Genomic DNA, 26753 nt, shown 5'->3' with positions numbered 1-26753 from the left:
AGCGCAGACACTCTCTCCCACCCCCGCATTAGCGAGCCTCCCTCACCATCTTCCCAAGTCATCCTCTCACAGCTCCTCCCCTGCTCACTCTACAGTCAGGCAGCCTGGGTTCACAGCCCAGCTCTGGACTTGCAAGCTGTGTGGAGCCTGCGACCCATTACACAGCCTCTTTCTACAGATTTCTCATCTGTCAAATCAAGATCACAATAGTAGCTGTCCCTAAGGTGGTTAAGGATAATAAATGAAACCATACATGGAAGATGTTTCGGTGGTTTGAGTACAGAAATGGCCCCCACTCTCTACCCCTCTGGGTACCCACATCCTGTGCAATGTGACTTTCACCTCCTCTCTTCAAGGGTATCATCTATTTCCCCACCCCTTGAACTGAGGTTGGCCTTGTGATGTATTTTGGCCAAATGACAACATCCAAGAGCCAAACCTAGACCATATGAAGTTTGGTGTGTGTCCGCTCTCTCTCCTGGGCCTGTCTCCACCATGTGAGCAAGCCGGAAGAGTCTGCTGGATGGGGAAGGACATGAAGCCTTGTCACCCCCAGCATCCAGTTGATCAGCTATCTGCCAGGCATGAGTGGGACCCAAAACCGCAGTTCAAGAGCTAAACAGATGCTTATTTTGAGCCTCTGGGTTTTGGGGTGGTTGCTTATGCAGCAATAACTCATTGATACACATCCATAGCATGACATCTTACTTTTAAGTAAGGGTTCAGTAAAATGATAGCTATTATGTCTTTATGACCCCTAAGGTCCAAGAGTGAAAGAGCTCATACTGTAACTGTATGGGAAAGCAATGTCACTTCACACAGGCATGAAGCTTCCTGGCTTATCAAATGCGTTCATGGACACTGGGTGCCTGCTGGGTGTTGTTCCCATTGTAGAGATGGAAGAACTGAGGCCCAATAAGTTGTCTGAAGTCACATGGCAGTCATCTGGGACTAGAATCCAGGTCTCCTGAATCATGCCAGCAGGCTGCACCTGAAAACCCAGTTAGGAAGGGGCAGGAGGTAGGAATTGGGGAGCCAATCTGCCCCTGCAATCTGGACCAGCTGCTTACTCCTCTCACACCTTCTGCTTTTAATTTGCTCGTGTCAGCCACTGTGAGCTTCTGTCTGAGAACACAAAATAAACCCACTGCACCCAATGAGAGATGAGCTTGTTGCTAGGTTGGGTGGATGTGACTCTGGAATGGCTTTAGCCACCTGTAGGCTCCTGCAAGGCCAACCAAAGGGGGAAGGGCATGCCAGGCAAGGTGGTCAACACGAGCAAGGGTAGAGAGGCAAAGATCCCCTGGGCTGTCAGTAGGCTGGCTAGGGCCAGGACTGGGATGTCCAGGCACATGGCACCAGGTCAGCTAATGTTCCTTTTCATCAGGGTTCACTGTCACCCAGCCTCATCATGCACTTGGGGCCTGGGCAGAGGGTATGGAAGCTGGACATGGAACCTGAAAGATGCTGAAGATCTGGGCTATGACTCCCAACATAACTCTGGGCAACTTAACTTGCCCTCTTCGTGCTTCAACTGTTCCCCTATAAATGGAGGGACTTGCAAACAGTGACCTTGGAGGCTTCTTCCCCTGATGCTAGTCACCTTGGAAGTCTGGGCAGTGGTGAGCAGTGGAGCCAGCCTGCCTCCTGGGCAGCAGTGACCAGTGGCCATGACAGAACTGCAAGAGGGAGGGTGATGTTCCACTGCCCAGAAGGGAACAAGGCACCAACCGGGCACAGGATATTTCTGATCACACTGTCGCTGTGCAGAAAGCAATGTCGCCTCACATAGACATGAGCCTCCCTGGTTTATCAAGTGAGTATCTGAACCTTATCTCATTTAATCTTGATAACAATCCAGACAGTTAGATGTGGTTATTCTCATCGTAAAGATGAGAAGTTATAAAGGCAAAGCAGTCTCAACATTGGGTGGGCTTGGTTTTGTGATCCATGGACATATTAGACCTGCAGAGTTTAGCAGGATGGTAAAGGTGGCAGCCAGTCCAATAGTACCTGGCCCACTGGGGTACCCATGCCCTTTACTCTACCATTTTTTCCTAACTCCTTCCTATCTTCCTAATGCCACTGATCAAGAGTTCTTAGGAGGCCCTCTAGCCCCTAGAGATAGAGCTAAACAACAGCCTTGACTTCCTGGCTACTTGGGGACAGCTCTGCCTTGGATGGGATGCCGCTTGGAGGGGCCCGCACTTGCTGAGAAGCCCTGCATGGTTTGGGTCAATCCCCCATCAGCCTCCCCTAGCTGCACCACCCCAGCTCTGCCTTCTGCTCAAAGAAGGCCAGCCTGTCCAACCACGGCCACTTCCCAACCTCAGCAGCCTGTGCCAGCAGCCCAACTGCACAGAGCCGGAACCTCATGTCTCCGCCCATGACCACAGAGGGTCGGCCACCGATGCTGGAAATCATTCATTGGTTCCAAGGAAGAAAGACCAGAATAGAACTCCTGGTCCTGCTGAGGGGCTCCTTAAATAGAAGCAGGTGGGGCAGCTGCTGGGTTTGACTCTGGGATGCCGTGTGGGGTGGGGAATCCATTCTCTGGAGCAGTGGTTGGCAAACTCATTAGTCAACAGAGCCAAATATCAACAGTACAACGATTGGCCGAAACCGGTTTGGCTCAGTGGATAGAGCGTCGGCCTGCGGACTGAAGGGTCCCAGGTTCGATTCCGGTCAAGGGCATGTACCTGGGTTGCGGGCACATCCCCAGTGGGAGATGTGCAGGAGGCAGCTGGTCGATGTTTCTCTCCCATCGATGTTTCTAACTCTCTATCTCTCTCCCTTCCTCTCTGTAAAAAATCAATAAAATATATTTAAAAAAAAAAAAAAAAAAAAAAAAAAACAGTACAACGATTGAAATTTCTTTTGAGAGCCACATTTTTTAAACTGAAACTATATAGGTAGGTACATTGTTATTAACTTAATTAGGGTACTCCTAAGGCTTTGGAAGAGCCACACTCAAGGGGCCAAAGAGCTGCATGTGGCTCGAGAGCCGCAGTTTGCCGACTACAGCTCTGGAGGAATGAGAGGCAGGCCGTGGGTCTAGGAACATACACATTTCTATGTGCTAAAAGCATCTTCGTGGGACATGAGAGAGAGAGAGAGAGAGAGAGAGAGAGAGACAGACAGACAGAAAGAAAAGCAGCTCTTGTAGCCACAGAGGCCAAGTGACTGGCCAAGCCAGCACCATGGCCAGCCCGGCATGCAAAGGGTGAAGCTTTTAGGCGAGCAGCGGCCAGTGATCTCAGCTTCCCCCAGTCCTAATGCTCCTGAAAGGCTCTCTCCCACTCCCTGTAATTGGGCATCAGTAGTTAATGCAGTATTGACTGCATTACACGCTCCCGTGCCTCCCCTCGCTAATGCCAATTGCATCACCTTGTACAGTCACCGGCTTGCTTAGCCAATAGCCGTTAAAAGCAATCCAAATCATGAATCATATGGGAAACTTTTAGCAAGACACCGCCATCCAAGGAGACAATTTACAGTTGAGTTAATCTGGGTACATTAGTGAGACATGGGTTCTGGACGACAGACCAATTTATGTTGTTTCCCTGTCCCCCCTTAGTGCTCCATGTGGGCAAGTGAATGGAAGAGCAGGGAACAGAGAGAAGCACCTGCTTCTTAACCCAGGGCTCAGAGAGGGGGTGGAGGAGGCCCATCTTTACAGACTCCCACCTTTGGGCAGGAAGGGGAAGCGGCTGTGCGTGCTGCTCAAGATTTGCGATGCTTCATCCCCAGCCGTGAGGCGGTGGCTGCTGCTCAGGCTGGCATGGTAGGTGCAGATGGAGACCCTCCGAGTGCCAGGCCTGATCCCCACCCTGCCAGCCTTCCAAGGCCTTTCCCAGGCCTCAGGAGGCAGCAGTGCCCGCTGGGATCCACCTTCCTGTTGCCCTACTGGGGTCTCCAGCATGGAACAGTGCCAGGGCCCATTCCCTGCCTCCACTCCAGGCCAGGAAAGTACTGCCACACTCTGCCAGGAGAGGCCCCCAGGACTCTCTGTGGTCCAGAGCATGATGGGATATCCCAGGAGGTCCTGCAGCTCAGCACCCAAACATAGCCAAGAGCCTGCCCTCATGGATCAGCTGTAGAGGCTGTGCGCACAGCGGTCATTAACAATTGAAGATTCGCTGTCTGGTCCTTCTCAGGCCAGCTCCACTCTCCTTGGGCATTTTTACTTATTAAAAATGCTCTAGGAATCATGTCTGGCTTTTGGTTCTACAGCCTGCTCGCTGCTTCCTGTGGTCACCCCAGTCTTCCCACTGGGTCTTTGCAGAGGCGGCTTACACCCACACCCACCCTTCTCCAGCCTGCGCCTAGGGACACACCAGCACCCCTAAAAGGGTATCCTCAGCATCTTCTCCTGCCCATTCCCCCGCAATCCAAGGCTCTCATTGTTCTTGGAGTGGCCTGGACCCTCTGCTCTCTGCCCCTACTCACGGGCCTCTTCTCCACAAGCCTAAAGGCTAATGTGACTCCTGGGGCTCAGGACAGTAGCTCTCTGCACCCCTAGGACTTCAAGCCTCACCGGAAAGCCCACAACCTGGTGGCAGTCCAAGCGCAGGTGCCAGGGAAAGGGGGGCTATTTCTCCGGGAAAGTGGGAGCTGGGCTCCCTTTGCTGACAGGCAGACCCGACGGCATTTAGAAAGCCCGGACCCTGAGTTCCAGTAAAGTAGAAATGGCTAGGCCAAGAGCAAGCGTCCAAATGAAAGCAATTAATCTTAAAACCCGAAGTTTAACCGTTTGCAAAACAGATCTTTCCTCTCTGTGGTGGCCCTTCACTGCTCGACCTAATGGATTACTTTATTAATAATGCACTGTGCTTAAAAGCAAAAAAAAAAAAAAATTTTTTTCTGACGATTCAATACTTCAGAAAGTCTCTTAAACCCGTTGCTACGGCGAAGCGATTGATATTTTATTATCTTTCAGAAGTGCAACATGAAAGCCCAGCAGCCCAGCAGAGCAAGAGCTTTGGTCCGTGGCAGCTGGCAGACCCGACTTCAACCAGAGGAGCCCCGGCCTCTTCCGACAAGATGCTGTCAGGTGGAGAAAAGGCATTGGGGGTGGTTAATAAGAGCCCTGAGTCCCCGCGGCAGCCAGACAATGCTGCCCTTGGGGGCCAATGCTGCCACCCGGCCCAAATGGCCACCTGCTGAGAGGGCATAAATGCTAGGGAGAAAGTAGGCAGCAGGTGAAGAAGGGCAGGTGAGTGCATCCAGAGCCTCCCCGCCCCCCGCCCCCCGCAAATTACGGGTGCCAGCTTCGAGGTTTCGTGGAACCAGGAGAGGCCAGACTCTAACAGGGAGTGGAGGGTGGATTTAGGAGCAGAAAGGTTACTTTTGGGGGACAGTTCTGCACAGGACAAGAATCCAGTGCTCCTCGGGACTCCGGCTGTCTGCAGGCCTCGTGCTGTAATGGGCCCCAGAGCTCACGGGCATCAACGAAAGTGGGCACCATATTATTTAGACTGGACAAGGTGGGGCACTGAGGGGCACCACACGCTCCCTGCCACAGGTCTGGAGGAAACACACATGTCTGGGTGGTTGAAGTGCACTGCACGCTGGAGGCAGGACACTGGCTCAAATGACCTCCAGAGAGCCATTCCCACTCAGGGCTCATCTGAGAGCCTTTAGGATCACAGAGCCCACAGCACTCTGGGTGCCTGGACAGAGAGCCACCTCCAAGAGGTCCATCTCCCTGCCTGAGGCCTCCCCAGTAGAGGGCCCGGTCTATTGGATTTCTGGCCTGGACCTAAAGACATATCCTGATTTCCACATGCTTCCCATAGTGAGAGTACCCCAGACACCAAGCGAGACCCCGGCACTGGCTTCTCTAAGCCCCTCAGGTTACCAAGAGGGAAATGAAGTCTAGAGATAAGCATGACTGGTCTGAGATGACACAGGGAGTTAGAAACAAAAGGGGCTACATCAAGGCCTCCTCCCTCCCTGTGCGGCCCGGCCCAAGCCCTTCTTTTCGTCCCATATACAACTATAGCAGTCCAGTCCTCTGATAGCCCACACAGGGCCCCAGGGAAGGGGTCCCCCGAAGAGAGAAGAGCATACAGGAGGTGGATGTTACACCCCAGCTAGACGCCGGCAAATGGATTCTTTTGGCCAGAAGCATTGAGTTCCCTCTTCATCTCCTACTACACACATACCGAGAATCAGCCTTCATGGGCTTACTGGCCACAGGGCTCCTCCACATGCCACCCTGAGGACAGACACTTTAATTGCCCCTCCCGGCTGGGGATCTCAGAAGGTCAAGGGGAGTCTAGGGGCATCAGCACATGGTAGCAGCAAAGTGAACCTCCTGTGTGACCTTGAGCAAGTGACTTAACTTCAAGGTTTTGCCAAGTGATCATGTCAATAGCACCATTGACCTGGTGGGGAGAGGGCACAGGCCCAGTGAAGACTCACTGGAAGGTCAGAGGGCGCCACCACAGTCGCTCTAACTCACAGAAAACCCACCTTCCAGTTCCGTACCAGTAGCAGCCTGCGTGTCAACTATTACACAGACATACATCTCCCTACAGCCAACAAATTGAGCAACCCTCACCTACAGGGCGGGAGGGCCTGGGACAGCTGGGGACGGCCTCTCTTCTGACCCTGGGGTCTGTGCGTGGGTCACAGGACACCACTTAGTTTTACCCTCCAGGGGACTGGGTTCCCCAACCTCTCCTGGGCACACCAGACACTAACTGCAGGGCAACCCCAATCAGGAAGGCTTTGGAGAAGGAGGGACCACCTGCTAGTGGCCTCCAGCAACTACGGACCCCCTCCGTTCTGGCCTCTGAGGAGCCCTGAGGATCCTGACCACGGCAGGCCCATGCCCCTTTGGCGGGCCACTCCTGCAGGAGTGCTACTAGCCTGTAGCGCGACACTTTCTTCCTCTGGGCCAAACTCCTGTCTCCGCGCTCAGGACACAGGGAGACAGTGGGCCAGCACGGGAGGCGCCTCATACTTGTGGGGAGCTATCTCCCCGAGGGTCCAGCCCGCCTTCCCCTCGCCGGCCTGGCACCCCAGGGCGGGCGCTGTCTTCCCCGAGCGCGGCTCGCCGCAAGCCCCAGAGCCCGATTTTCCAGAAGCCACTGATTTGCCCAGCGCTCAGCACCTCTCGGGTTACGCGGCGACGCGAGGGTGATGGCTGCGGTGAGAGGAGCAGCCGCAAAGACGAAATGCTCTGCACGAACCGCCGCCGCTGCGCGGAGATCTAAGGGGAGCCAGAGCCTCTGGCCCGCAGAGCACCACCTGGCCCGTGCACAGCTCGCCCGCCCGCCCACGGCCGGGCCCAGGGGGCCCGCACCCAGGGACTGACTCACCGCCCTCCTCCCAGTCCCACTCGGTCCTCCCCGCGCCTACCCCCGCCCCCGCCCGGCCCCGGCCCCCGCACCGCTCCCCCCGCAACCCCAGCCCAGCCTGGCAGGTGCGCGCCTGTGCCCCCCGCGTGTGTTCCCGCGCGCCGCGGTGCAAGGCCGGGGGGTGCCCGGCGTCGGACCTCCGCCCGCCACCTACCGTCCTCCTTGTCCAGCACCATCATCTCGGGCGCTCCGTGTCCAGCCTCAGCTCGGCTCGGCCGGGAGCAGGGCGCCGACTCCGGGCGCGCTTCGGCGGGGCGGCCGGTCCTCGGGCAGCGAGCGGGCTCTAATTACCCGCTTGTCCGGCTCTTAACCTAGATTGCACTCAGCTAGAATTACATTCAGGAGTGAAGCACTTCGCAGATACAAAAGCCGTCTCACCTACTTTTGTGCCTCAGAATTGAAGGAACTACGAACTGCAATTTAGAGAGAGAGAGAGAGAGGGAGAGAGAGAGAGAAGGGGAAGAGAGGATCAGAGCCGTTTCTTTGATTCTCACCTTCTAAATGGCTCAATTTGCCCAGTATAATCTGTCTTAATGTAATTGCATTTGATAGCTCATAACCAGGGCTCTGGCAACGACACTGCTTTCAGCCTCATAAAGTGTTTTCCCCTCGGATTTAATCTGAATCTCAATCTAAAATTATATTCAAAGAGATGGGGGAATCTCGGCGGCCGTCTCCCGCTGCCTTTCTCTCTCAATGTATGAGGTTTGCACTCCTGCTACTGAATAAATGCACACATTTCCCGAGGCCCCCCCTTCCTCCGGGTTAATGGGGAGTGGAGACGCGCGGCTGCTGGCTCCGCAGCGCCACCTGGAGGCCGCTCGGCCCCAGCTCGGCGCGTGGCTCCGCTCAGGCAGCACCCAGGTCCTCATCCTGGAGATTTGTCTGAAGGACCCCTGGTTTGTCACTCCCAGCCTCCCAGCCTTCATTTCTACCCCCTCTCACCAGGGCAACCTTTCTCTGACCTCCTACCCTCTCTTCCTACTTGCTCTGGCGCCCCCCCCCCCCGCCCCCCCGGGGTTTCTGGTTATTCCCTGGATCTTTTGGCAAAGTTAACCCTGTGCAGGGCACAAACTCTTCCACTGTGAATCTCACAGGAACAACTTTACCCCAGCAGCCCTTTCCCCCACAAGGGCATCCTGATTCCACAGAAACCGGGATCCTGTCTTAACTTCTCTCTGAGCAAGCACAGCATGGCATTGAAAGCTTTTCTCATTCCACAGCCGTTTGTTGAGCATGTATTATGCGCCGAACACTATTCTGAGGCACTGGGGACACAGCAGTGAACAAAGCAAAGATTCCTGCTATTACAGACTTCACAGTTCTCGCTCTGTAACTCAAGAGGCAAGAGGGGGACAGTGTCCAGCTCCTTTCCTTCTGAACCCTGTGTCACTCCAGAGCCCTGGGGGTGGTGCCTAGGCTGCCTTTTCCAGGAAGGCCACTCAATAACCAAGAGCTTTTTTTCCAGCCCAAGGAGGGCTCCAGGCAAATGTGTCAAAGGCTCAATCCTGGTAGCTCTTCTGAGGACTAGACCCAGGCAAGGGGAAGGGAGCTGAAGTCCCTGGAGGGGCCAAGGGCCACCAGTTGGGATTTCACACCATCTCTGCTTATTATCAACAGTGGCTTAGCAAATCAATCTCTCTCTCTGGGTCTCAGTTTCCCTGTTGGTGAAGTGGGAGACCTGCTCTTCTATCTCCAAGGATGCGGTGGGGATCAGATGGCATAATGTATGTGCATGTGCTTTGTAAACTGTGGCACCCCAGACAATTTGAGGGGGTTTACTGAGTACAAAGGAGACCTGGAGGCCAGGCCCTGCCCCTTAAGCCCTGGAGGCCCAATGCAGGTGCTTGACAGGGGTGAGGAATGGGGGAGCTGGAGCCGTGCTGCAGCCCGTCTTCCTCTGTCCTAGGCAGGAAGTCAGGCTTTGAGAAAACAGGAGAGAGGCGGCTTCTAATGAGATGCCTCATCCGCAGCTCAGAGGGTTTTGCTTTCCTCTTCATCTTGAATACTTAATCCTAATAGTCTGCGAGTATATTTGGTATTAAATATATCATTTTGCTCAGCCTGACCGTCCCTCAGGACTGTGAGCTTGATCTCTCCCCTGCCGCTGCAGCCAGAGCTGTACCCTGAGGGTCTGAGGGAGCCTTTGGCTCTGCTGCCACTGGTTCATTTAGAGTCAGCCCCTCACCCCAGCCTGAGCTGGGGGCCAGACAGTGCAGCAAGCCACGGGCCTGGCAAGCTGGCAAGGGGCAGCTTCTTGCTGTAGACACCTCTGGGGGACCTGGAGGCATTCATTCCACAAGCGCTGTTGTTTTACTTGTGACCTCCAGGACTGCTTCTCCTCACTTCCAGGGCCTGGCCCTGACCCACAAACCACTTTTCCACTGTCTTGTCCATGCGCCGTACTTGGGACTCTGTCCCAACACCAGCTCTCCCAGCCTCCAAGGTAACCAATTAGCAGCCACACAGCCAGCATCCCTTTTGGGAGGCAGGAGCCCTATGTGCCAACTCAGGGACTGAAGCAGGCCGGGGGTGCTAAGTGATGGACTACAGAAACAGGCTAGGTATGTCAGCAGGGGATTGGTGCTGAGTGTGAAGGACTGCTTGTGCCCAGACGTGGCTCTCTCTGCACCCCCAGTTGTGAGCATTGAGCTGCACACTGATCTGGAAAGGGGCTGCCATAGAGGTTGGTGCACAGAGCTACGCAGCAAGCCTTTGAGGGTTTGGATGACCGGAGCTCATGGCCAGGAAGGGGCTGCTGGGTTGGCAGAGGCAGACATGCGCCTCACTCATCCAGTGGCCTCCCTTCTCAGCTCATGGGTAATTGTTGGTCAGGCAGGTGATTCCTGTGTCCATGCTCACCCCCACCCACAACGGCAGGGTGGAATCCTCAGCTCCCCTGGGGCTGGAGGAGGTAGCTTGCATCTGACACATTCCACAGGTGATGAGCATGTATTCACTTGGACACTACCAAGAGTGCTCCAAAATGCCCTTGAAATGCCCCTGGGGGCAGTAGAGGGAAGCCACGTGATCAGCCCCCAAGGTTACAGTGAGGAGAAAGGGGTTGTTACTGGCTGCCTTACAAAGTTCTGGGCAGGTCCTAGCAGCAGTTTGTCACTGCACCTGGGAGGGAAGTACTGAAGAAGGGTTCCTGCATTGGAGGTGGGAAGGGGGCGGGGAAAACTTGGTGCCTGAGGGCCTGGGCAGACCAGATATTCCAGAACTCTTCAGTGGAGGCTGTCAGATGTGCCTGCACCTGAGGGCCCTGCTCCCAACACTGTCTTCAAGATGGGGTTACAAGCTGGTTTTACACGTGATGCTCGGAGAGGTATTCAAAGTGACAAGGGCCCCTTCCCTGTGGCTACCACAGGTGACAAGACAGGGAACCTATAGACTTTGTAGTACCATCAGGATGCCTGCTGGCCACATTCAGACACTCTGCTCTGCCCTGCCCCCTAGTCACACAAAGGCAGCCCATGCACAGAAACTGATGCACACTTTTCCTCCTTTGGTTATTGGAAGCCCTCGACAGGCCTTCTAGGAGCCGCAGTTATAATTCATTAGGCCTTGCGGAGGCTTAGACCAAATCTGCACTCCAGAAAGCAAGTCTGTCTTTCCCACCCCCTCGCTGAAGGCTAACCCATTCCTGCACAACAGCTCTGAGAAGGTTGTGGATGTAGGCTGTCCACCTGTCCCAGTTTGCCCAGGATTGATCAGTGTCCCAGGAGGTAGGACTTTCTGAGCTCAAACCGGGTGGTCCAGGCAAACCAGGCCAGTTGCTCACCAAAGAGGGAGGTGGTAGGTAGGACAAGGGACTAGTGGAGCCAGAGGGAAAGGCCAGTCAGCCAGACCCTTCCTGCAGACCAGCAGCTGCCTCCCAGCCCCATGCGTCTCAGCCTTCCAACTCAGGGCTTCCTCTCCCAGGCACTGAGGAGTTCCCTGGCACCTGGGGAGGGTGGATGGGCCAGCAGGGCTGTGAGCTGGCCTGAGAGACTGGCATTTAGAACGGAAAGGGTGTGAGTTGGACCCTGGGCTGGATCCAGATTTTTGTGAGAGCCAAACTTACGTATGCAACTGGGGCAAAGGGGATTCTTTAAGAAAAGGAACACAAGATCACCAATGAAGCGTAAACTTCATCAGCTTCAAGACAAATCCGCCCCCTGATATTTTGGATACATGGCCCACAGCTGGCAGGCACCTCCTATCATGCTAGGCGGAGGAGAGGAGGGGGCAGGACTGATGGTGAGTGCCCTCTCCAGTGCCTCCAGAGGTGAAGCAATGTCACCCATCCCGCAGCTCTAAGTTCCAGACCCCCGGAACCTCAGAACCATGCTGGTTTGACTCCACCCTCAACCCCAGGTTCTCAGGGCACCCCCCTGGGAGAACCATTTCACAGTCGGATGCAGAACTGGGGACATGCAGACACCCCGGGAGGCTGGGGGGCTGAGGGTCAGCGGGCACTGCGGGGAGGGAGGCGCGGGGAGGACCCGCGCTCCTGGTGCCTGGGAGGCGGCAAGAGCCGGGGAGAAAGTTCTCGGCCGGAGCGTGTGGGGCTGGCTGGCTTGGGGTGGCCCGTGGGACTTCCTAACCCCGATGAGGAACCCCGGGGGGCTGAGCCTGGCACCCTCGTCACACCCCCCACGTCCCGCCGCGCGCTTCCGGGAAGCCGCCCGGCGGCCGGAGCTGCTGGGGCTGGCGCGGGGCCGCTGCGGCCGAAAGCGGGGTGGCCTCGGCAGGGCCCCGCTACCGCCCCGCCACCCTGCGCCTCACGCCCCGCGCGTCCCCGGGCACCTACCGTCCTCCTGGTCCAACACCATGGTCCCCCGGCGGCTCCAGCCCGCACGGGCCGAGGACGCGGAGGGTGCGCGGCTCGGAGTCCGCCTCCCGCGCCTGCTCTGCTCCTCCGGCCCCGCGGGCTCCGCGCCTCGCGAGCTGCAGCCGCGGACGGGGGCGGACGGACGCGGGGAGCTCGGCCCCGGGGACCCGGAGCGCGGGAGGGTGGGGGCGGGCGGGGTCGGGGTGCGTCCGTCGGGCCGGGATCGCCGAAGCGGTGCGAGCTGCCTCTCCCGGGCCCGGCCGAGCCGCGCTCCCGTCCTCTCTGCGCGCCCGCCGCGCTCGCCGCAGCGGAGTGAAGCCTGCGTTTCCCAGGGCCCCTCAGATTCCCCTGTTAATTAAATCAATTCATTATGCTCAGATCTGATTAGCGGCCCTTCCCCCGCTTTGAATCAATTATTCAATACACAAACATAATTGCTTGGGCCAGAGGTGCCCGCCATTAGCTTATTTAACTCCAAGGACACTAATTACCCGCAGGGCACGGGAACTTTTCTCATTAATTCTGACAAAACACAAAAGCACAGCCAGAGTGTGTGCGTGTGAGCGACTGTGTGTGTGTGTGTGTGTGTGTGTGTGTGTGTCCGCATGCCAGAGAGCGAGGGCTGTGTGTGTGTGTGTGAGCTGAGGATGCGCCTGGGGTGGCAGAATGTGTGCGGTGGCGGGTGGGAGTTTGGGGGTGCAGTTCTGAGTCGGTGACCCCGCCGTGGTGAGCGTGGGGCTCCGTGGGTGTGATGGTTTGGGAGGGACTGTATGCGTGCATCGGGGCGGACGAGGCTCCGGGTCTGGGGACTGCGGGCCAGGGTTTGGGACCCAGCACAGGAATGTGTGAGATGGTGTGAGTGCTTGCTTCTGTGTGTGACTTTGGGAATGTGACTCCGGGGCGACTGTCCGAGGCGCCCCTGCCCCCTTTCTTTTTTCATAATTGATCCACCATTGACCACTGCGCGCCCAGACCCACGGAGGAAAGTGCAGACCACAGAAGAGAAACCGGGAAAGATCAGGAGACAGTGGGTGGGTGGGTAACTCAGTGCCTCCCCCGCCCCCCGCCCCCACATCACCCATTTGTATGCTGGTTGAGCTTTGCTACGTACGCGTCCCCCAGTTATAAACCCAAGGTTTCCATCGCTCCCTTCTTTGGCTCTCTCATTGCACATCCAATATTTCCCCACTCTCCACTTTTATCCCAAAGCCCTCCCGCGCCCCTGCACCCCTCCCCCCACATCTCCACAAGTGCCTGACACCCAGGCACACCCCAGCCCGACTCCATTCGCCCTACCCTAGTTCTTAGCCCCCTGTCTGCAAGGCTGAACCAAGGGTGTGCCTATGGTTGACCAACTTCTCCACACTTTCCCTCCCAGGAAATCTCTATTGAGAGAGAGGAGTGAGAGAGCCCTCAGAGGCAGGGACACAGAGGGTAATTGATTCCCCCAAATTAGGTTTCTGCTTTCTAAAGACCCGCATTGTTCCTGTTCTCAATGTGCACAGAGGTATTGAAGATTTCCTTTTTGTTTCCTCGGGCAATGAATGAGCTTAATCCATTTGGCTTTATAAATCAGGAAACTAATATTCGCTCCTTCCATAGCAGCTTTTTTAAAAATTTAATTGCTGGGGGAGCACAGTTTGTCACCCTTATGCTGTCCCCAAGCCCCCACTTACAAAAACACATTCTGATTGAGGGCTGGAGAGAAGGCTGGGAGTGAGGAGGGAGGGCTCATCCTGACTCCTCCTGCCCTCCTCCATCCTTGCACATGGACCCACACAGTATCTGGAAAAGTGTGTGAAATGATTGAATGGGTTACATTCAATGCAGCGATGAAAAGGGGAGTGTTCAGAGGTGTTCTTTAGAATCACCTCCCAAACCTGCTGCTCGCAGTCTCCCACTAGCACTGAACGTAGCCATGCCATGCCCAGGTTTGGCAAATCCTCCTTCTCACCATCCAGAGTCATCTTCCTGGTGCCAAGATCTGACCCTGCTACTCTCCTGCTCAAAAACCTTCCATGGCTCCCCATTGTCCACTGACAAAGCCCTAGCTATTTATTCTATCATTCCAGGCCCTTCATGAGATCTGGAGAAGCCTTTGTGAGCACCACCACCCTTCACTTTAATTCAACTGGTGTCTATTGAGCAATAAAAATCTTACATTCTGCCCTGGCCAGTGTTTCCCAGTGGTTAGAGCATTGGCCTGTGAACCAAAGGGTTACGGGTTCAATTTCAGTCAAGGGTACATACCTGGGTTGCAGGTTCCCCGCCCTGTTTGGGGTGCGTGGTGGAGGCAACTGATTGATGTGGCTCTCTCACATCTATGTTTCTCTCTCCTCTCCCCCTCCCCACACCCCTTCCACTCTCTCTAAAATCAATGGGGAAAATATCCTCCAGTCAGGTTTAATAAAATAAAAAAGCTTACATTCCTACCCCTCTGGACTGTTTTGCTGTACTTCAATACACCTTGCAGGTTCCTGCTCCAACGGCTCTCCTTTTAGCATCCTTTTCTTAGAAAGCCCTTGCCCACCTCTCAGAGTCCTAAGGAAATGGCTCCCCTATGTTCTTAGAGGATGTCTCTTTGTGAAGGCTTGGTTGCTGAGTGGATGAGTGGACTGTAGATTATTCCATCGAATCCTGGGGCATAAGATCAGCCCCCAAGGGCCTGATTTTAGCTCTCCTCTGGAATGGGGGGACAGGTGTGCTACCAGGAACCTACTCGGGGTCCCTGGAGAAAATGGGAGCTGCAGAGGCAGGGGAGGGATTTAGATACAAGAATGCAGGCTCAGAAGGAGAGACCCTTGGGCACTATGTTTTTCTCCAGGATTTTGGATGGCATGGGACCAGGACCCAGGCACATGCTTCCTCTGGAAGCCCACTAGTTGGACCCCCACACTGTTTAGTTCTTTGTGTAGCTACATATGGCCACTGCCTAGATTGGTGCCAGCTGTTCCCTGCACTAGGGCATCTGGCCAGCAGGGCAAGAGGGGACTGAAATTCTGCCCTCTCTTTGCTCTCCAAGCCATATGCTTGGCATGGGCTGCATCCACCCAGGGCGGGCACAAAGGCACCACATGGACTAGTATGGCCCTGCCATTGGGTATCTGTGCTTAGCCAGAGTTCACTTAGAGAAGCCAGCCTGACAGGTGAGCGCCCAGCCTCCCCTCCCCCCACCCTCACTTGCACCAAGGGCCTGTGTGAACTCGTAGAAGACCAGCCTCCTGGTTTTCATAGAGAAAGAGAAAATCCAGAGAGCTTAGCCATTATGGAGTGGCTGGGATACTGAAACAGATGCCCAGCTTCATCTCTGAATTTTTCTTTTTTTAAAAAATATATTTTTATTAATTTCAGAGAGGAAGGGAGAGGGAGAGAGAGATGGAAACATTAATGATGAGGAAGAATCATTGATTGACTGCTTCCTGCATGCCCCCCACTGGGGATCGAGCCTACAGCCCGTTGCATATGCCCTTGACTGGAATTGAACCCAGGATCCTTCAGTCCACAGGCCGACGCTCTATTCACTGAGCCCGTGGTCGGCAAACCGTGGCTCGCGAGCCACATGCGGCTCTTTGGCCCCTTGAGTGTGGCTCTTCCACAAAATACCACGTGCAGGCGCGCACATACAGTGCAATTGAAACTTTGTGGCCCATGTGCAGAAGTCGGTATTTTGTGGAAGAGCCACACTCAAGGGGCCAAAGAGCCGCATGTGGCTCGCGAGCCGCGGTTTGCCGAGCCGCAGTTTGCCAACCACTGCACTAAGCCAAACCAGCCAGGGCATCATCTCTGAATTTCTATGGGGCCCCAAGCCCTGGTGAAAGACACTGAACTCCATCCACAGCTGAGATTCAGAGAGGGCAGACCTACTACAAGGACTAAGGCTCCCAACGGGGGTCAGGCTGGAGGAAAGTGAGGTTCCTGAGAGGAGATCCTCCTGGGGGAACTAGACTTGAGCCACAAGCCTTGGAAAGGCAAAGCTGGGCCTGACCGACTCCCGATCAGCACTTTGGGAAGAAGAGGGCAGTGGTGCAAGTGAGGAGCTAGATCACTCAGGGCCCTACCGCTTTGCTATGGGATCCACATCTGAAAGAGGTGATCACTCGAAGCCAAAGTTATCTCCTTGTTGGGCTGTGAAGGGCAAAAGCAGCCAGGGTCAACAGCTTTGTGGCATTGGCAGTAGTGCATGCATGGAATACACAACAAGATGGCAAGAACACTGGGCAGCAGCTCTAATTATATGGGAGTGGTCAGATAAGGTGAGACCCCAAACTAGTCCTATTGATTATCTTCTAGCCTATCAACCCACCTCCCAACTCTGGGGCTGTTAGAGAGAAAATGACTTTGTCCAGAACTCAGAATCTAGTAGGTGTCCAGAGGGCACTTGGGTTACATGTGTAAGCATCCTTAGAGGATCCCACAACATTTCTGAGAGGAGGATCAGAGCATCAGAATTTGGGGCTAATTATTATAAATGTGTGAGCTTTGGTGCTCGGCATGTATGGCCTTTAAGCTCCAACCTGTCTTAGCTAGATGACAGACATGCAGGGAAAGGCTGTGTGAGCAAGAATGGGCCAGAACAGAACAATAGGGGAGCAGCCCCACCACCAGCTTTGCATGGTGGCAGTGGAGCTCCGCAGGAGACTCAAAGGACAGCTCTCCCTCAATGCCAGGAAGACCAAAGGCGTTGCTCTCACTGCCCCTCCCCTCCAGGAGGGCCTCCTGAAGCCATGCTTGCTCTCCTATGCTCCTGAATTCCCATCTCATTTCTCGTCTCTTCTCCCCAATCATCTGGTCCCGCTGTTCCATTCCAGTCTCAGCAGATGCCATCACTTCCTACCTTACTGAGATGAGAGAATCCATCAGATGGGAAGGCCCTCCTCCTCCTGCCTCCTATCTTCATCTTCAGCTTCTGCAACAGGCACCTGGTCACATGCACCTTCCCTTCTGAAGCATTAGAGAAGGTGGCCTTCCTCTTACCCGGGCCCTATCTTGCAGCATGTGCTCTGGCCCACCTGCTACCACCTGCAAGGTGTTCCATTGGCTCTCCCTTCCCCTTCAGTCTTCTCATTCTGTTGGGCCTTTCATCACAGCAGCAAACAAACTCTGGTGTCTCACCCAAAACAAGCAAGCAAAGGAATTCCCTGGACTGCACATCTTGAGATAATTTGCCATCTATTCTCATTTGTTGTCATGCTTTCTCAACTCTCCCTGTCTCCTCACCTGCTCCTTGGAGGCTTCAGCCTCCAAGCTTGCCAAGGTCACCAGTGACTTTTCTATCACTAAAGGACTGGTTTTGGGTCTCACCTTATCTGACCACTCAGCTTTTAATACATTTAATGCCTTCAGTCTTAAACATGTTTCTTCCCTGGTCTACACATTCTCTGGGTTTTCCTCTTAACCTCAGAGGTGTTCCTTTTAGTCTTGGTTTATTGCCAGCTTCTCTCTTCCATCCAAACTTCAGCTGTTGGCATTTCCCAGCCTGGGTCCTCGGCCATCCTAGAACCCCTTCCCCCTGCGTGCCATCCACAGCTGTCAGGGTGTGTGACCTTCACTCAGGATCACTCCTTTGAGTTCTACTCAAGAATGCCCACTTGACATTTTAAAATCCAAATGGAATCCTTGATTTTCTTCCCAAATCTTTCCTTGTCTTGTTTCAGTAAAACGGTCACCAGAAATCTGGATGTAAAGCAGAATTTCAACCAAACCAGCAAAAGTAAAAAAATAAAATAAAAGGAGGTGGGGGCAGAGCCACAAATATATAAAATAAGATAGAATAAGCAAAACTAAGTATATCCATATATTACACTAAACGTGAAGAGACTGAATCTTACTATCAAAAAACAGATTGTCTGAGTAAGTTAAAAAAAAAACAAAATTACAGCCAAATGCTGTTTACAAGAAATACTCCTAAAACAAGGTGACAAGAACTAAAAATAAAACAATGGGCAATGGTATACCAAGCAAATGCAAGCTCAGAGGGAGTAGGAAGAGCAATATTGATGTCAAAAAAAGCAAAATTCAAGCATAAACTGCTTGGAAATTAAGAAACATTCTCTTAAATTACTACTGGATCAAAAAATCAGATCAAAACTGGAATTGTAAATCAACTAGTAAAGAAAAAGAGAACACAGCATACCATACGGAACTTATGGAACATGGCTGTACTCTGAGGAAAAAATATAGCCTTAAATGCTTTTCTTTTTCTTTTTCTTTGTATTTATTATAGGTATAACAGAGGTCTTCATAAATAGTTGCATCTTAAATACTTTTAATATTTAAAAACAAATTAACTAGGTATTTGATCTAAGAAACTAGAAAGAGAACAAACTAAGCCAAAAGAAAGTAGGAGGAAATTAATAAAGCTAAAATCAGAAATTAATTAAATAGAAAATAAAAATATAATAGAGAAAATATTTTTTTAAAAATTAAAACCTAAGCCTGGTTCTTTGAAAACAAAACAAAACACAACAAAACAACCAAAAGAACAGATAAACCCTTCCAGGTAAACCTGGATAAGGAAAAGAAAAAGCAAAATATACAGTATTGGGTTTAAGAAAAGATATATATCACAGGTACAGAAAAGCTTAAAGACATAACAATTATGTGTGTAAGCCTATGAAAATAAAATGTGAAAACCTAGAGGAAATGGATGAGTTCCAAGCAAAGTAGAAAATGATAAACACACACACACACACACACACACACACACACACACAAACAACTGAGTATAGAAGTTGAAATCCTGAGTAGGCTAATAAACAAAGGATATCTATACTAATAAAAGTGTAATATGCTAATTAGACTGAACGACCTTCCGGATGTCATTATGGACATCCTTCCGGACAAAGCCGCAGTGGTGGAGGCCGAAGCAGAGGCAGTTAGGGTTGATCAGGCAGGCAGGGGAGAAGTTAGGGGTAATCAGGCCAGCAGGGGAGCAGTTAGGGGAGATCAGGCCGGCAGGCAGAGGCAGTTAGGGGCGGTCAGGCAGGCAGGCAGGCAAGCAGTTAGGAGTCAGCAGTCCCGGGTTGCGAGAAGGATGTCTAGCTGCTGGTTTAGGCCCTGTGGGATTGGGCCTAAACCGGCAGTTGGACATCCCCAAGGGGTTCCAGATTAGAGAAGATGCAGGCCGGGCTGAGGGACTCCCCCGCTATGCACGAATTTTGTGCACCAGGCCTCTAGTTTTAAAACAAATGAAAATTTTGTCATTAAAACATTACAAGATACCATATGATACAGCAATTCCATTTCTGGGCATATACCCAAAAGAATTGAAAGCAAGGTCTTGAAGAAATATTTACATATCCCTGTTAATAGCATCATCATTCACAACAGCCAAAGGTGGAAGCAACTCATGTCCATCAATGAATGAGAGGATAAACAAAATGTGGTATATACATACAATGGAATATTTTTTAGCCTTAAAATGGAAGGAAATTCTGACACATGCTACAACATAGATGAACCTTAAGGACATTATGCTAAGTGAAATAAGCCAGTCACAAAAGGACAAATACAGTATGACTTCACTTATGTGAGGTACCTAGAATAGCCAAATTTATAGAGACAGAAAGTATACTGGTGTTTTCCAGGGGCTAGGGGAGAGAGAAATGGGGGTTTCTGTTTCTGTATAGAGCTTCTATTTTACAAGATGAAAAGAGTTCTGGAAAGTGATTGTACAAAACAATGTGAATGTACTTAACACTACTGAATTGTGTCTTTAAAAATAGTTAAGATGGTAAATTTTGTTATGTGTATTTTATCATAATTAAGAACAAAATAGGAGAGACCAAGATGGCGGCGTAGGTAAACACCAGAGACCGCTGCCGCAAACAACCATTTCCAAAATACAACTAAAAGACTGAACGGACATCACCCAGAACCACAGGAAGGCTGGCTGAAGAGAGACTCTACAACTAGAAGGAAAGAGAACAGCAAATCGAGGCTCAGAGGCGGCGCAGTGTGGAAAATACAAAGGTACCGAGGTGCGCGCGCAAAGCGGGCTGGTGGCTGAGGGCGCGGTTGTCGTTTTCTGTCCGGAGTGAGTCTCAGACTCTGGGCTCCAGATCCGGGCGAGTCTCTAGGGACCCAGACTCAAACGGGAGAAGCGGGATTATCCGGCATCAGTTGGAACCTGAGGGCAGCTTTCTCTCCGAGGTTTGCAGCGGCTGCCGGGGTTCTGAGAAGCAGAGCCTCTGGGAACGGGACTGAGCGTGGCCATAGCTGCTCCCTCCCCCCGCCCTGTTGAGCCCGCCCCGCCCAAACTCTGCGCACAGCCATTTGCCGATCGCCTCAGGCAAAGGCTGGATTAGCACCTCCCCAGAAGGCAGACGTTTTCCATACAGCTGATTCCTATAGCCAGTCGGCCTGGGGGTCAAATCCCTCTAGTGTTAACTACAACAATTAAGGCTTGGCTAGAACAAGACTGCGCACAGAGACCACAAGGGGGTGCACCAAGAAAGCATAAAAGATGCGGAGACAAAAAAACATGACAGAAATGGAGGATATGGAGCTAAGAATCGCAATTTTGAGGGCTTGCCATAAATTTGTGCAGAGCCTCATGAAAACTAATGAGACCCTTGATGCTACGATAAAGAAATTAGAAAGTAAGCATACACGGACTGAAATAAAGAATATTATACCCAATAGCAGACCAGAGGAGTACAATAATCAAACCAAAGATTCGACAAAAAACACCCAATTGGAAAAGCAAAATGAAAAAAGAATCCGAAAGTGTGAAGATAGTGTAAGGAGCCTCAGGGACAGCTTTAAGCGGTCTAATATCAGAGTCATTGGAGTGCCAGAAGATGAGAGACAGCAAGATATTGAAAACCTATTTCAAGAAATAATGGCAGAAAACTTCCCCCACCTGGTGAAAGAAATGGACTTACAGGTCCAAGAAGCACAGAGAACCCCAAACAAAAGGAATCCAAAGAGGACCACACCAAGACACATCATCATTAAAATGCCAAGAGCAAAAGACAAAGAGAAAATCTTAAAAGCAGCAAGAGAAAGAGGCTCAATTACCTACAAGGGAATACCCATACGACTGTCAGCTGATTTCTCAACAGAAACTTTGCAGGCCAGAAGGGAATGGCAAGAAATATTCAAAGTGCTGAATACCAAGAACCTACAACCAAGATTACTTTATCCAGCAAAGCTATCATTCAGAATTGAAGGTCAGATAAAGAGCTTCACAGATAAGGAAAAGCTAAAGGAGTTCATCACCGCCAAACCAGTATTATATGAAATGCTGAAAGGTATCCTTTAAGAAGAGGAAGAAGAAGAAAAAGGTAAAGATACAAATTATGAACAACAAACATGCATCTATCAACAAATGAATCTAAGAATCAAGTGAATAAATAACCTGATGTACAGAATGAACTGGTGATTATAATAGAATCAGGGACATAGAAAGGGAATAGACTGACTATTCTTGGGGGAAAAGGGGTGTGGGAGATGCGGGAAGTGACTGGACAAAAATCATGCACCTATGGATGAACACAGTGGGTGGGGAGTGAGGGTGGAGGGTGGGGTGGGAGCTGGAAGGAGGGGAGTTATGGGGGGAAAAAAGAGGAACAAATGTAATAATCTGAACAATAAAGATTTAATTAAAAAAAAAATAATAAAAAAATTAAAAAAATAAATAAATAAATAAATAAATAAAATGTCTAATTAAAAAAAAAAAAAGAACAAAATAAAAATACTATAAGCCACAGATTACATTAAAATAAGTTTTATATAATTTTTAAAAAGATGAATGTTAATGTTATTTAAATTATTCCAGACAAGAAAAAAGTTTAAAGTTTCTGGTTAGTTTTATGATCAAGCATTTTCTTAATTCCCAAATCTTATGAAGAATGAATTAAAAAAGAAAAACAAAATCACAGAGCAGATTGAATGAGTGCAAAATCTGAAATAAGATACTAGCTAACTGGGTTTGGGAAAAGTATCAAAAGAATACACCATACAGGGTTTATTTTAACACCACAAACATAATTCCAAATCATGAAATTTATCACTGTAAATAACAAATAAGGGGAACAAAATATGATTATAGTAATAGATGCCAAAAATGACTTGATAAAATTTAGCAAGTATTGCTAATAAATATGAAACAAAATAGAAATCTACTTCAAGTTGATAATGACTACTTACAAAAACCCAATAGCAAATATACAATGCCATCAAAAGCTATTTCCAGCAACTGGGAACAAAATAGGATGCTCATTATCATCACTATTACTCAACATTTTTGGGATATTTCAACTAATTCAATAAGATGAGAAAATAATCAGAACAAATAACTAGCTTTTAAAAAAGACAAAAATGTGTTTGTTTACAAATGACATGCTTATATATCAAGAAAATTCAATAAAATTTAGTTTAAAAGCGATTAGAATAAATTAGATAATTGGGAAGGGAGCTAAATACAAGGTAAATAGACAGAAATCGATCGTTTTTTTCTAAATAACATAATGTATTAGAAATGGAAATGAAGAATCAGATCACTTACAATGGTGACAAAACAATAAAATACTCAGGAATAATTTTAAAATAACTATCACAAAAGTAAAGGTCTTCTTTGAAGAAAGTTATGAAATCATACTGAAGGACATAAAACAAGATTTGAACGTATGGAAAGATAGCCATGTTTCAAAGAAAAGACATTCTCATAAAAAGTAAATCCTTTCAAAATTAATGTAGAGATTTAATTAGAATCTCAAATAAAAATGTTAAAACTGTAAAAATATTTAGTTTGAAGTACATTTGAAAAATAAATATCTGTACTGAGATAAGAAAACATGAAAAGACTAGTTGAAGAGAACTTGCATTATCCTATATAATAAAGAGCTAATATGCTGATTAGACCAAACAGCAGAACGACCATCTGGACAACCTTCTGGACGAAGCTGGGGCAGCGGGGGCTGCGAGGGCCGAGCCCCTTGCACAAATTTCGTGCATCAGGCCTCTAGTTAGATAATAAAACATACTACAAAGCCACCGTCATCTGAGCAGTAAGGGGATTAGAGGACCAAAGAGCCAATAAACAAATCCAAACATAGAAAGAAATTTAATATACAATAAAACTTGCATTTCAATTCTTCAGAGAAAAAGATTAATAACTGGTACTTCCATCTGAATAGATTTCTCTAAGGAATATATATGAAAAGATGCTCTACATCATTGGAAATGCACCACAATAATATATCACTTCACAACCACTAGGAAGCTAGAATAAAAAAGTCAGATAATAACAAATGTTGGTGAAGATGTGAAGAAGTCAGAACTCAAACACTGTCTGTGGGATTGTGAAATGGCCCAGCCACTTTGGAAAACAGCCTGGTAGTTCCTCAGAAGTTAAACATAGAATCACCCTATGACCCATCAATTCTATTCCTGGGTATACAGCCAAGAGAAATTAAAACATGTCCACACAAAAACCTCCACATTAATGTTTATAGCACCATCGTTCATAATAGCCAAAAGGTGGGAGGAAACCAAATATCTGTCAACTGACGAATGGATATTATTGCCCATAAAAAGGAATGAAGTACTTATACTGCCAAAAAATAGATGAGCCTTGAAAGCGCCATGCTAAGTGAAAGAAGGCACTCACAAAAGTCCATGCCATGTGATTCCATTTGTATGAAATGTCAATAGGTAAGTCTGTAGAGACAGAAAGCAGATGAGTGGTTGACAGAGGCGAGAGGTCATAGGGGATGACAGCTGAAGTGCATGGGGCTTCTTTTCGAGGTGATGAAAATGTTCTAAAATTGACTGTGGGGACTCACCTATCTGTCTAAATGGGTGAATTGTATGGTACATGAATTATATCTCCATAAAGTTGTTTTAAAAATGGTGCCATCATAAACGGTCATCCATCTGGAAGAAACAAATTGGATCCCTACCCCCCTAAGTATAAAGATTATGTTCCAAATGGGCTGGAGATTTTCATATAAAAAATGAAAATGTTAGAAGAAATTTTAAAAGAAAAATGGAATAGATTTGGATAATAACATGAATAAATTTGGTGGGAGATACCTGTAAGGTAACAAAGGAAAAGATAGATATATACTAGGTTCAATTTTGAAAGTTTCAATGGTAAAAGCTACCAAAAACAAAGAAAAAAGACAACTTACCAGAAAAACATGCAAAATATACAACAGAAAAGGGAAACTATATTGTATATGCAAAGAATTTCTATAAATTGTAACAAAAAATGCCCAGGAGAAAAATGGAAAAGAGGTATGAACAGACCATTCCAAATTGAGGAAATCTAAATGGCTAATAAAATGCTTGCCCTCATCATTAGTTGGGAAAATGAAAATTAAAGCAAAATAAGTTTTCGGTACTTTAATTCATCAGATTGGCAGAACATTTTTAGTGAAATGTTCAAGTCTGCTGAAAATTGGAGAAAATGGGTACTTTTGTTTGTTGATGAGCAAGTTATCTGGCACTATCTATTAAAATTATAAATACATATGCCTTTGACCAGGAAATCCTCCTCCTAAGAATGTGTTCTATGGAGGGAAGTCACCTTTATGTAAATGGGACACTATAATTTCATTTGTGGCGGCAGAAAACTGGACTCCTTGAACATCAGCGTCACTCAATGATCAGATAAATCGTCACATGACCAAGCTGTGGAACATCATGTCGTGGTTAAAACATGAGTTAGAGCTTCAGCTACTGACTTGTAAAGGAAGTCTGTGATGTACTGTCAAGTGAGAAAAGTAGGTTGCAGAGCAGCAAGTAATATCATCCCATTTAAAAGACAACCTCTCTCTGTTTAGAAGACGCACATGAAAGAAAGGTGTGCAAGGCTACCCCTGTGTGTCAGCCTGGTGAGACCTTTGTAGGTAAGAGTGGAAGGTGGCGGCTAAGGGGAAAATATTACCTTTCTTCATTAGACACTTTTAGAATCTTTTCATTACTTATAATGAATAAGTAATTTGTCATTTAAAAATTTTAGAAGTAAATTAGCGTCATTTTTTATATGCCCTGTAATCACATACTCACTGTGACTGCACTAGTCCACTATCTTTTGCATACTTTTGCAAGAGCTTCCTACTGGCCTCCCTGCATCCACATTAGCCCCACTAAGCCAGCCTCCACATGCAGCCAGAAGATATTTTTTAAATGCAAATCAAATTTTGTCAACCAGCTCTCAAGCCTGAAATGGCTCCCCTTTGCTCTCAGAAAGGCCCCCATCCTCTGCCCGACCCCTGGCTCTGCACACACAGGCTTCCCTGAAGCATCTCCCATCATTATACCCACCGCTTGCTCCCATCCTGCAGTGCATTACCCTTGCCATTGTCTGAACCACTGCCTGCCTCAGGGCCTGCAGATGTGATGTTTCTTCTGCATGGAATGTCCTCCCTCCTCTTCATTTGGACCACCTCTAGCTCACCCTGTAGGTCTGGGATTTAATGTCACTTCCTTTATCAGGGTGGCCTCTCCTCTCAAGACTAGGTTAGACCTCCCTGTTATAGTCCAGCACAGCCCTCCCTACTCTTCCTCCATAATGCTTATCACAGCAATCTAGTTAATTACAGAGTTATTTGTATAATTATTTGTGTGACAGGGATAAAAGAAAAACTATTAACCTATAAGGATTTGCATCTTCTCTTCCAGCTCCCTGCTTTGGGAGAGAAATGGGTCAGACAGGCGTCTAACCCAACTCTGAGATTCTGAACGTGCCCTTGTCCTCCTCATGCCCACCACCCAGTTAGGAGAATTTGCCTGGCTTGGATATTTCCCTCCTCTCTCTTACTGATCTAGCCAACCAGCTTGTTTTGAGCTTTGGTTATGACCGAGCCCTCTGAAGAGCTGGTGAGCTTGCAGGCTTCTCCAGACAGTTAGAATGAGCTACAACTGGAGGATGGGACTCTCCCAATCTCCAAATGGCTTTCTTCTGCACCTCCCACCCTCTGGAGACCCTCTCCACGTGGGCTCCCGGAGGCTAAAAACACCCCAACAACAAACCCCTGCCTGACCTGCCGCTTCAGAATCTCCATCTGAACCCCCACTCTGCATGCTTAGGGTCATCTGTTCCCTCTCCCACCCTCCTAGTCACCTGTCCACCGAGGACTGGAGACCTGGACCGATCCTGGGCTGGTCTTGGAGGCTAGGTGTTCCCAAGTGCTTCTGAGGCGGGTGCTGGTTCAAGAGCTTCGTTGATTCCAACCGACTGGCCTGTGGGGCTGAGCGCTGTGACTCACTCCCAGAGAACAGACTTTCCCGACAAGCTCCTCAGAGTGAACACACCCACATGCAGGTGGTCCCCTTGCAGCTACGACCGACCGCATGTCCCAACAGCACAGGCATCTCAGAAGCAGTCGTGGATGCTGCAGGCAGGGGCCCGGTCTGTGGCACTGGTGGGGGAGCACTCCTACTCTGCTTCTTTCTAGTCTCTAGTAGGTCTTCCTGTCCCGCCCCTTCCCCCCAAGATCTTAGAGGCCAAAGGGGTGCCTCCTCGCTCCGTGGCCAACCTGTCTGAGAGGCCTCACCAACTCCAACATAATACAAGTTTGGAGAAAAAACCGTCCCCCTGGAAGCGCACAGTCCTCCAT

General features: G+C 49.7%; 1 protein-coding gene across 3 annotated transcripts in view; it reads right to left on the bottom strand.

Annotated features, from left to right (window-relative positions):
* LMO1 (LIM domain only 1) overlaps positions 1–26348 on the bottom strand; it is a 51031-nt gene extending 24683 nt beyond the window's left edge. The window contains exons 1-2 of one of the 3 annotated variants that reach the window (XM_070426679.1): positions 12163–12266; positions 7522–7780 (exon numbers count right to left, since the gene is read on the bottom strand). In XM_070426679.1, coding sequence (XP_070282780.1) covers positions 7522–7546 — 25 coding nt within the window. In that variant the 5' untranslated portion in view covers positions 7547–7780; positions 12163–12266. Of the gene's footprint in view, positions 1–7521; positions 8074–12162; positions 12267–26257 lie in introns of those variants that run through there. The other 2 variants (XM_070426680.1, XM_070426678.1) reach the window with 2 other exon arrangements.
* Between the last annotated feature and the right edge of the window lie 405 nt (positions 26349–26753).

This window comes from Myotis yumanensis, unplaced genomic scaffold, assembly GCF_028538775.1.
Source record: "Myotis yumanensis isolate MYYU_CA2020_CCGP unplaced genomic scaffold, mMyoYum1.0.hap1 SCAF_10, whole genome shotgun sequence".
Taxonomy (NCBI): domain Eukaryota; kingdom Metazoa; phylum Chordata; class Mammalia; order Chiroptera; family Vespertilionidae; genus Myotis; species Myotis yumanensis.
Note: the sequence above shows the minus strand (reverse complement) of the source record. Positions and strands in the feature narration are given on the sequence as shown.